Genomic DNA, 12,500 nt, shown 5'->3' with positions numbered 1-12,500 from the left:
CGTTGGGCAGGAATGATCGTGACACTGGCAGTTTGTCATGTGCAACGCTGCGCAAACTGGTGGGGTGGATTTTGCTGGACTGCTTAAGGCTCCACCCAGACGGGCCAGCTATAACGAGGACGAGAGCTCCGTTTTTTTGAGAATGAGTTGGCGTCAGTGAGTTGGCAACAGTCAGTTGGCAATAGGTGGTTGCGGTTCTGACAGTTTTGAGAGCATTTCCTCAGTTGCAGTCAGACGGACGTTTTGTCAGTTCCAGTCCGACGGTCGTTTCGTCAGTTCCAGTCCGACGGTCGTTTCGTCAGTTCCAGTCAGACGGTCGTTTCATCAGTACCAGTCAGACGGTTGCTCGCCGGTTCCAGTCAAACGGTTGGTGAGCTCCCGACAGTTGATGACGGCCTTGCAGCCTTACAGTTTCTCACAGCACCTCAGCTTCTCACAGCTACTGGCCGCTCTTTGTCGGTTGGGGCTCCTGACGTTGGGTGACACTCGGACTGTTAATGCTGGTTCTGCTCGAGACCTGCTCTTGGCGTACCTGATTCTTGGGGGTTACGTCGACTGGCGTTCAAGCCGATTTGCGAGTGGGCGCATGGCAAGGCTGGGCACTGGCAACGGACAAGGCACGCTCACACATTTCAGGACGTTTTATTTGAGGTATGACGACTTCTATTTGGTGAGCGAGACTGGATTTCTCTTCCCTCCTGAATGATCTGCTGGGTCGCCTTGTCTCGTGTTTAATTGTTTAGTATATCAGAGAGATAAGCCTCTGCTCTTTTTCTCTTTTTCTATCAGTGCCTGATTAATTATTTATTTGCTTGCGATCATTTTGATTGATTTGGCCTGATGAATTCTTTATTTGCTTGCGATTATTTTGATTGATTTGGAATTTATTTATCTTTACCACATGGAAATAAAAAGTTATTTTATTTATTTTCTTATTAATAAATTCCTTTGTTGACGTTCCAACCTGTCCATGCTTGTCCTTTCCTTACATTAATCCAGCATTATCCGAACCTAGATAGACTGGGAGGTAATTACCACACAAATTGACCTGTAATAGTCAGCACGCACCAGCAGTTAAATTGACCGTTGACCAGCAGGTAACAAATCTCATCCGAGTCTCTCTCAGCAATCGCTCGTTGGACACAAAATCCGACCAGTGATAGCCAAGGATTCTCCGAAGAGACCTGGTACCAAAGGAATCAAGTCTCCGTCTCAGATCCTTGGTCAGAGTCCAAGTCTCGCATCCATAGAGCAAGACTGGAAGTACCAAGGACCTGAAGACTCGGACTTTCGTCCTCCCGCACAGGTACCGGCAGCGCCACACCCCATGATCCAGTGAATCCATTACTCCCCAGGCCCGGCCCAGACGTCTATTGACCTCTGACTCGCAGCCAGCAGAGACATGAATATCACTGCCAAGGTAAGTGAATCTCTCCACGACCTCAACATCCTCACCACAAACAGACACAGACAGGACAGCAGCATCCAAGATGTCACCGAAAGCCTGGATCTTAGTTTTGACCCAAGAAACCCGTAATCCCAACGGCTCCGACTCCTCATTCAGCACCTCGAGGGCCCCCAAGAGGATGTCTAAAGTCTCCGCAAAGATGACTGCATCATCTGCAAAGTCAAGGTCCGAGATCTTGACATTCCCAAATGACGCACCGCAACTTGATCTCTCCGACATCCTCCCTAGAATCCAGTCCATACAAGTGCTGAAAAGTGTGAGGGCAAGTACACATCCCTGACGAACTCCAGTAACAACTGGAAATAAGTCAGAGATGGTACCACCACACTTCACAGCACTCTCAGTACCAGAGTAGAGTTCAGATATCAGATCGATCAGTTTTGGTGGCACCCCACGAAGACCAAGAATCCTCCAGAGGACATCCCGATTCACTGAATCGAACGCTTTACAGAGATCAACATAGGCTGCAAGCAGCCCCTGCCGAAACTCTCGTCTGCGTTCGGTGAGGACACGAAGGGCAAGGATACGGTCAATCGTTGACCTCTTTGGTGTAAAGCCTGACTGCTCTGGACGCTGGTGCTCAAGCAGATGGTGGCGAACCCTATCAAGAATTATCCGAGCAAAGACCTTGCCCGGCACTGAGAGCAGCGTCACCCCTCGGTAGTTGTTGCAGTCTTGGCGATCACCCTTCCCTTTCCAGAGAGGGACAACAAGGCCCCTCTTCCAGTCAGTTGGGATGATGCCTGTGTTCCAGGCAGAGCACAAAACTGCATGCAACGCACAAAACTGCAACAGAGCGACTGCACACGAGTGCAGCATTTCCACCAGCCTTGAGAAGTTCAGCATGGATGCCACAGATCCCTGGAGCTTTGCCCCGTTTCAACTGGTTCACCGCAGCCCGTGTTTCCACAAGCGAAGGTGGACCACAGTTGTTTCGAGGGTCAGCAACAGGGAGTGTAACACCCTTGACGTCCAACTCGACAGCTGGGGGATCAGCCTGGTACAACCGCTCAAAGTAACCGGCTCAGCGGGCCTTCACTTCAGACTCCTCTGTCAAGAGCCTACCACTCTCTGGTCGAACTGCAGTGCTCCGAGGGATGGGCTTGGATGAACGCAATGCGCGAATTCCCCTGTAAGCGGGATGAGAATCACCTGTCTACAGGTGATGCTCTACCCCCTCACAGATTCCTCGCACATAGGCCTCCTTGTCCACCCTCAGTGCACGTACAGTTTTACGCCTCAGCTCCCTGAACAGCTTAGCTCTGCCATTCAGCCTGGCACTGCGACTCTGGTCAATGGTATCCAGTGTCCCTTGAGAGACAAAATTCTTCTTTGCCCTGCGGTGAGCTCCAAGACATCCACCGGCAATATCAAGGACGGTGGTCTTGAAGGCACTCCACAACTCTTCTGGACCTCCCAAAGCACCCAGACCCCCCAAGTGTCCACTCAGCCTGTTCACAAACTCCTCAGCTACTCTCTCATCCCTGAGCTTTCCAACATCCAGCCTAGGCTGGGATGGTACCATTATCCAGGATTTAAGGTGCAGCTTTAGAGTTGCTACAACAAGCCTGTGGTCAGTATTGAGGAACTGAGCACTCCGGTAGACCCTGCAGTTCTGGATCATCCTCCAACGACCGTCAATGAGGACATGGTCAATCTCCTTTGCCACACCGCCAGCGTTGGAATACCAAGTCCAGCGATGAGCTTGTGGGCGCTGAAACCATGAGCCAGCCACCCTAAGTCCATGACTTCTTGCAAAGTCAAGGAACTTAGTGCTATTCCGGTTCATAGTTCCTGACCCATGGGGACCAACACACACCTCATAACCATCCCTATCATTTCCAGTCGATGCATTGAAATCCCCCAAGAGTAGAAGTGTATCTCGTCTGGGGCAGTGATCAACCACAGACTCGAGCGTGGCGTAGAATGCATCCTTCACGGTGAGATCACTCGCCTCAGTCGGAGCATAAACAGAGACCAGGGAAATGACACCTAAGGAGTGACGAATCCTTAATCTCATAATACGCTCGTTGACCGGTGTTACCTCAATTATCATTGGGGTCAGCTTATTGGACACAGCTACAGCAACTCCTTGGGTATGGTAACCATCAGAGCGACCAGACCAATAGTAGGTGTAACCACGCACCATTATCTCGCCGCAATCCGGTCTCCGAACCTCAGAGAGAGCTGCAATCCCGATGTCCAAACGCTTGAGCTCAGATGATAACAGAGACAGGTGATCATCCTCTCTTAGGGATAGGACATTCCAGGCACCCACCCGAAGGGACCGCCTCAGGTTAACCCAAGGAGACCGCCGTCTGGTGGACGACACCTCAGCACCACTCCGACACACTCTCCCGCAATCTGACCCAGGGATGTTACCCCGTGGTTTCCCTCCGCCTTCGGGGGGAGACCAGTTCAAGCGAACACTGCGATCTACAATAGGACTGGTAACCACTGTAGATTATTTCTGCCATAGAGAGGCAAAATTCCCAAGTTCGCTCGATCACATGATGATATCCTGTATGTGTATATATATATATATATATATATATATATATATATATATATATATATATATATATATATATATATATATATATATATATATATATATATATATATATATATATATATATATATATATATATATATATATATACATACATATACATACATATATATATATATATATATATATATATATATATATATATATATATATATACAGTCATGCGCCACTTAATGACGGGTTACGTTTTGAGAGATGAGTTTTTAAGCGATGTCGTCATTGTGCGAACATCATTGAGACATAGAGTGTACTTACACAAACCTAGATGGTATAGCCTACTACACACCTAGGCTATATGGTATAGCCTATTGCTCCAAAACTACAAACCTGTACAGCATGTTACTGTACTGAACACTGTTGCCAATTGTAACAATGGTCAGTATTTGTGTATCTCAACATAGAAAAGGTACAGTAAAAATACAGTAAATATAAGAAATGGTACACCTGTATTGGGCACCTACCATGAATAGAGCTTGCAGGACTGGAAGTTGCTCTGGGTGAGTCAGTGAGTGAATGTGAAGGCCTCGGACATTACTGTACACTACTGTAGATTTTATAAATCCTGTACACTTTGGCTGCAATAAATTTAGAAAAATTTTTGTTTTTCCTTTTCTTTCTTCTTGGAATTACCCAAACCCAAAAACGCAAACACATTGCACAGCTGTACAATTTTTACATATATATATATATATATATATATATATATATATATCTATATATATATATATTTTCCAAGTTTCAGGAAGTTTCGATGAAAACTGTAGGCTGTGAAACAACAAGCTCGAATGAGCTAAGATCCTCGTCCTCTTAATGATGACGTCATAAAAACGAATATGATGTCATTGTGATGTATCAGGTTTGCGATAAAATATCTGTGCTAATGCCCGGCTCGATTCCCGCAAACAAAATTCAAACAGCTTGCCGAGTTTCGGAGATCATGGTATCGGCGATTTCCATTAGCGCGATATTATGACGTCAACTTTTTTTCAAAGAAGAATTTCCAAAATCGGAGATGGTTATTGCCTGTGCATGGGCTTTCTGCATATACATGGCAAGTTTCACGAAGATCCGATGAAAACTCTGGGTTGTGAAACAAAAAATGTCAAAAAATAGGAATGACGTCATAAAAATTGATATGATGTCATAGTGATGTATCATATGTGGGGTAATTCATCTCTGGTAATGCCCTGTTCGATTCCCGCAAACAGAATTCAAAAAGCTTGCCTTGTTTCGGAGATAATTTTTTAGGCGATTTCCATTAGCGGAGATATTTTGACATCATAACTTTTTTTTCTCGGAGGAATTTTCAAAATCGGAGATGGTTACTGTCTGCACAGGGTATTTTTACATATATACGCCAAGTTTCAGGAAGTTTCGATGAAAACTGTAGGCTGTGAAACAAAAAGTCCACAAGAAGAAGATGAAGAACAACAACGTGAGTAAGACTTCGAGATCCTCCACGAGGATCTAAAAACGAAGACAAATACACACATTAGCCTCGGCCTACACAGGGTCAGAATCATCAATATCACTGTTTTCCACCTCTTCATCTTGTTCCCCTGTCCCACATCTAAGATAGACGGAAGACGCGTTAGTTTTACCTTTGTGCTGTTCATGACGGCCATGTGTGTTGTTAGCGGCTACTTTCAATCTCCTCTCACATTGATTATAGAAAGGTGAATAAATAGCGTTTGAATTTTATAAATAATCATTGCATTGATGTTATAATTTACAAATGAAGAAACCACCACCTGTCAGTTGTGTGATATATTTTTGGAACAGTGCGAATGTTTTCACAACATAAAAAGCTTTACTAAAAATACCCCCAAGCGGGAGTGCCGGTCATCTCTGCCAGAGGTTGACAGAAGCAAAATCAAATTAGGGGCATCTATAATCGATTCCATGGCTCGTGGATCTGGTCGTGATAATAGTCCATAGTATCTGAATCACTAATAACATTTGATCCCTCTTTATTAATGAGGGAGGAGATACGATTTGAAATCAGTGACTCCGACAACACCAGACGCGGTACTTGCCAAGTTACGTGATACGTGGTATCCACGTGATTGGTAAAATGGACGTGCTGCTGTATGATCATGATAGACCATGTTGTTCTCTCTCAAACGATACCATTTACTGGCTGCTACTCTACTCTGTGGCCGAGATACGACTCTCCAAACATCGCGTCAGAAGGTCGTCAGAGCGAAGTTTGAAGGGCTATAAAATCGAGAGCAAATTTCAAAAAAATGGCTCGTGTTGTTCTAGATAATATTCCATAGTATCTGAATCACTAATAACATTTGATCTCTCTTGATAAATGAGGGAGGAGATACGATTTGAAATTGACGATTTTCGCAACTTTGACAGCCTCGTGACGTTGACCTCGACCTTGGACGACCTTGAAAATTATATCGTTGTGCATGTCTCATCGACCTCTATCCATTCCACTATTGGTTATCTCCACTCGGTTTGATTGTGGACGGACGGACGGACGGGAGGATAGACTTTGAGACTGGCTTTATGAGGTCATCTCTACTGAGATGACCTAAAAATCATTTTGTGGTTTAATTTCCACTGTAACAACAATTTATGTGCGGAATTCTTTAATCCAAAGGTAATTTATTTGCTCGAAGGTAAACGTGCAAAAAACGGGTCAAATAGGGCGAAAATAGGGATGTGTTAGGATGGTAGGTCAACATTGGGTCAGTTTGAATGCTGATTTTCTCAAATCCAGATTTAGTGCGACCCCGCTTTTTTCGCGATGACATTTTATGGACCTCAATGATCGCGTTATAACGGGGCCACACTGTAGTTGTTTATTATCATTATCAAGTATTTTGTACTGCACATAATTGTATGTGCTGTACTGTACTTTTATATGACTGGCAGTGCTACGATGGGTACGACATCACGACGGCTAAGATGAGAACATAGCAAGAGTATATGCAGAAATGCCTATTATCCCCCTTCTCACCACCAAAGTCATGTGACCCTCTGTGAATTGGCTCGTGCATAAAATTGTGCAAAGGGAACCAAACAAAAGACAATTGATGAATTAAGAAACACATGAACAGGTGAGTTAATCACTGTGAGATATTGACGGAATGCCAATCACAGAAATGGAAATGCAAAGTGTTTGTTGCATCAAATATGAAACAATGCATTCTCTGACTATGAAAACAAGTGAAATCCTTCAATACAGCACGTGTGGTGAAGCAAATGAGTACACTAATGTTAAACTAGAACGGGCACTCGGTAGAGCGCATACCTTCGCCGCCGTAACTTTTTTCCGGGCACATTTGAAAAACGTCATTTTAAAACGTCCATGACGTCACAACCATCAGTCCGATTGACGTCAAATTTGGTGTGTAACCTCCTTGAAGGCAGTCCAACAAAATGGAATGATAAACACTGAAAAATTAAAAAGTTGAAAAATGACGTCATCTTTTGACGTAATTTTGACGCACTTCCGGGGAAGTCACGTCCAATCGGGGACTACCATTCTGAAAGCTCGTAGTTCACTGAACGTTTTAACGTTGGCTTCATGTCAATAGCTCTATTAGATCTGAAGCTGTGCCTACAAGTATATGTTGACCTTGAGTGCGACCTTGACTACAGAGTTAATTGGCAAAACCTGTACATCAATAAACATATTTTGGTACTGATCCTAATGCCTGGATTTGGGAGACTTTGCTTTATAAATTATATAGATATTTGAATGTAAAATATCAGGACATTTTAGCTACAATTGAAAAACGTCATGTTCAAACGTCAATGACGTCATAACGGTCAGTCCGATCGAAGTCAAATTTGGTGTGTGACGTCCTTAAGGTAAGTCCTACAAAATGGTATGATCAAAACTGATGAGATCGAAAATTGAAAATTTACGTCATCTTGTGACGTCATTTAGACGCACTTCCGATGATGTTACGTCAAATCCGACACTACATATCCGAAAGGTATCTCGTCATCGAACAATATGGCGGTAGTTGCATGTCGATAGCTGTGTTATGAAGGAAGTTATGCTCAAAAGAGTGTTTTTGACCTTTTCATGACCTTGACCTTTGACCCGATCGCTCCCAAAATCTAATCAAATCGTCCTTGGATACTCACGAATCATCCCACCAAATTTCATGCAATTCGGTTTAATACTTTCTGAGTTATGCGAATAACAAACAAACACACATATTCACAAATAAATAAATACACAGCGACCAAAATATAACCTTTCGCAGAATGCGAAGGTAAATATGCAATTTATGCTTTTTCGGTTGAAAAACAATTAAAAAGCGTACTTAATATTTGTAATGTAAAAATCTTGTTATTATTGTGATAAGCACCTTTATATATAACAGAAGGAATGAAATCGTTCGATACAGCATGGCAGGAGGCCACAAAAGAATGATGGCAAAAGAAGAACTTAGCTTTCAGCATTCGGCGATCGGCGTGAAATGCGATGGTGGGCGGAAATGACGTCTTTCGGCACGAAATGACGTCTTTCTGTCTTTCATACATGAGAGGGGCGCTTTTCTTGCTTTTTTTCCGTCAAGCAATAAATTCAATGGTTTTCACATGTATAACACGTTAGTTTCACAAATTTCCATTGAAATACTCGGGTATTTCCGTCAAGGTTACACACTGCATCTACCGGACGGCCGTCATTGGCTGTCACAGGCACGTGGGGGGGGGGGGACACCGGGACACGGTAGACGTAGACACCGCGGACATTTCAAACTCGGTGCAATTGTATACAGCGCATTCGCTGTAAAAATATGGTGATGAAAAGTATTCCAAAACTTTGTCTTTAGGCAAGGAAAGTCAGAGCGATCATCTTTTTGGATCAATGTGGAACAATTTTTGAATTTCTTTGTGCAATATGAACCATTAAACAGAGGTGTATTCTGACCATATGTTACCTAAATAAAGCCTGCTGAAAAAAATGACACTCTCAATGAAGATGGCGTCACTTTACAGCAAAGCCACACTGCACATGTGGCGTGCCAAGAAGCAGACAGGCCGAGCTGTAATTTTATGGCACATCCACCATGTATTCCAGATCCTGTTCAATCACTTTCATACTGACAGTATTTGTATCCCTGAAGGGCTATGTAAGCGGACAACATTTTGGAGACAATGACAAAGTGAAACGTGCTGTGAAATCGAACTCCAAATCTTTGGACTGCAAGGAAGGAAGCAGTTGTTCAGTTATGGATTTCGGCATGGGTGCATTGGTGGGAGAAATATGAAACACTTCATGCAGGTTTTATGGAAAAGCACCCTGTAGACCCATGTTAGAGTTAATTGGCACATGAATTAGCACTTAGAAGCTGGAGGTTTTTAAAAATGAATTTGTATAATCATACTCTGTTGGTAACAATGGAGAGCCTGGAGGAGGACTCCAGAATAGTATGGTGGAGGGGTGGGGTGGGGGGGTGCGAGAGGGGGAGGTAAGAGGTACTAAAAGCGTAAGGAGGTAAGAATAAGAGGTACTTGTTCTTAACTAGGAACTAAAACATGTGCTGCCAGGATAGCTTAGAGGTATGGGCATCTGCCTTTGGGCTGTCGAGCCTGGCTTCGAATCTCGACCCAGCTATAAACACTCACCCTGGTGTTTCGCGTGCAAGGCGAGGCTTTATTGTGTGAGCCATCCATCGGAAGTACGTTAATGGGAGCATCCGTTCAGGTGGACGTTAAAGAACAAACGGTGTGCCTTTCGCGAAGAGGAAGTGAGTTATTGCCAGCACTCTTGCAAAATTCTAAATTCCTGTCCTGACTGACTGACTGACTGCTTTGGAGACACTAGAAAACTACCCATCAAAGAGACAAATTGCTTCGGCAAAATGTAAATTGGTGATGATGATGATGATGATGATGATGATGATGATGATGATGTCCAGAAATAAAGTTATTATCAAATAGATATAACTTGTAGGGCAACTCTCATACATTGCCATCTTATCCACAATGCACATCAACCTCATGATCACAGTTGACGAGACAATGATAGACGAAACAAAATATGGGCTGATGAGAGGCAACAGAAATAAAACAACCATCACGGTTTTGTTCATGTGTGGCCTCCCATGAGCCCATTTGCTCACAAACACAAGCTGATCCACAGTGAACTCACTCATGTCAGTCATAAGTCACCTATCTGTAACAAAACAGCACAGAATGTTATTTGTGAGCAGGGGTAACAAGATGTATATATGGACCACCGTGTATATGAGGTTGATGATTGTGCAAAAAAAAATTATATCTGAAAAAAATTATATCTGAATCACGAACACATGCACGAGGAGTGAGAAACAAAATAAAGCTCTTTCTTACCACTCACTCACTCACTCAATCACAGACTGACTGACTGACTGATATTTAAGATCGGTACCTTCTAGGTGATGTAGAAAGCTGAGATTTGTCATGCCGACGGACATCGAAGGTGATACACTGGGCAAAATTACAGAACTGCTGGAAAGCATCCGTAAATGACAATATAAATAAATAAAAATATATATAAATGAAAAATCAAATGCAGGGGAGCAACCCAAGACAATGGGGAAGCACGGTTTGTTATTGCTTGCAATGTGTAAGCATACCCCGCTCAAAGTATATATACCCTTCCAATAATCTCCGTTTTCTCCTGAGCTATGACAGAAATCCTCTGAGGATCTCATCGGGTCCACTTCAGCTGAGACCTACCCACATGATCATCACCTATAAACAGGAATACGTAAGCCAGTGCCATGCAATTTACCCAAGTATCCTCACCGCTGGGCATTGGGCAAGCTTTTCTGATGCCACCATCTGCACGTTCATGTACTTGCTCTGAGACTTGCCTCGAGACTTTATCAGCTTTTGCAAAACCTGCACCCATGGTTTGCAGAGAGAAGGAAAAAAACAAACAAACATGATTTTTTATTTATGAACCGCAATCACTGCATCTTTACATTCATTATGTTTGCAGCAGTAGGACATGAAACAACCAAACACTGGCACACAGTTAATCCTTTACCAATGGTCTGTATAACCTGATGTAATAATAATGAACTCACCATCATCACTGCCAGCAGCATCAGCACTCAGCACCATCAATACAAACACAAGGCCATCACTCACCACAACTATTACCAACACAACACCAGCACCACCAAAACCAATAAACTCCACCTGCCCCTTCCTTTTGCCACTCCCTCATCTGTATTGGATATAATCAGTTATTTCCACATTATAGGCTTTCGTATGGGTGGTGTAGTTTTCACATATCAGATATGTAACTTAGTATTTATCACATTTGTACTTAGCTACATAACCACTCAATGTTCATAGCTCCTTCAGGCAGCACTGAAGCTTTGAAATCACCCATTGATCACATTGAACAATCAATAAAATTATTAAATAAAAACTTTGAGGGAGGGGAGGGCAGAGGTTTGTTTGTGAGACCTTTGGAGAGGAGACTTTGATATAGACGATTATAGGAGCAAGTGACGTTTTTGAAAGTTGGGCTGGGTGGTTGATGGTGTCTGCGTCAACGACAACGAGTTGTAGTGTACGTGCCAGCTCAAAGATCCGCTCGATTTCAGCCTGCACCTCGGCTGCACCACAGTGAAGCAGTCAATGAGACCAAAAAAAACCATGTCAAGTTGTACCAATGTATTCAAGTGTGTGTGTGTATATATATATATATATATATAAATAAATAAATATTGATTTTGTGCTTCTTCAAAAAACCCATATCCTTTGTGATAATGGTGTGTGCTTCACTGAAAGTAATAAACTTGTCTTGAGTGGTGCAAAGTATTGAATGGAATGGAACACATTTCAAAACCAAAACGGCACTTGGAAGAGCGCACACCTCCGCCAGGCTGAACAGTTTACATTTTGTATCCCACTGATAGGCCTGATCTGCATTCGGACCTGAACTAAAATCAAATCGGCTTGTTCTTGTTACCTACTAACTTATCCATTTAGTTTCGTCCAAATCCATCCTTAACGTTTTTAGATATCATGCTATATATCGTTTTTGGTCCCATCTCTCAATGCTGAAGAATCACTTTAAAAATTTTCATATCCATATCTGGATCTTCACCAAAATCGAATCAATTCGTCCTTGTCACACACCCAACCTGTCCATCAAGTTCTGTCCGAATCGGCAAACAACTTTTCGAAATATCCTGCTCACAGACAGACAGACAGACAAAGGGTGAAAACATAACCTTCATCCACCTTTGATGGTGGAGGTAAAGATTGCAGCATAATGTAAAATCTTTGCTGATGAAAGATTCTGAATGCTCCAATAATGAGGAAGCAGCAAAGACATTTGTAACCATGAGTGAGTGGATAAACAAACAAACAAACAAACAAACAGACGACACGTGGCATGCATGAGACTAGAATGGCATGGTGTCGTCCATACAATTACGTAACGATATCGGTGGTTGTTTCGGTGATCTTATCCTTCCA

The 12,500-nt window shown here is 43.0% G+C and overlaps 1 protein-coding gene across 1 annotated transcript in view; it reads right to left on the bottom strand.

The window, feature by feature from the left end:
- Positions 1–12,500, bottom strand: part of LOC147027339 (voltage-dependent L-type calcium channel subunit beta-4-like) — an 87,290-nt gene that overhangs the window by 46,403 nt on the left and 28,387 nt on the right. Inside the window, exons 8-9 of the mRNA XM_085876121.1 lie at positions 11,481–11,632; positions 10,809–10,904 (exon numbers count right to left, since the gene is read on the bottom strand). Coding sequence (XP_085732247.1) covers positions 10,809–10,904; positions 11,481–11,632 — 248 coding nt within the window. The remainder of the gene's footprint in view (positions 1–10,808; positions 10,905–11,480; positions 11,633–12,500) is intronic.

This window comes from Eptatretus burgeri, chromosome 4 (assembly GCF_056783735.1).
Source record: "Eptatretus burgeri isolate ZD-2024b chromosome 4, Ebu_testis_v1, whole genome shotgun sequence".
Taxonomy (NCBI): domain Eukaryota; kingdom Metazoa; phylum Chordata; class Myxini; order Myxiniformes; family Myxinidae; genus Eptatretus; species Eptatretus burgeri.
Note: the sequence above shows the minus strand (reverse complement) of the source record. Positions and strands in the feature narration are given on the sequence as shown.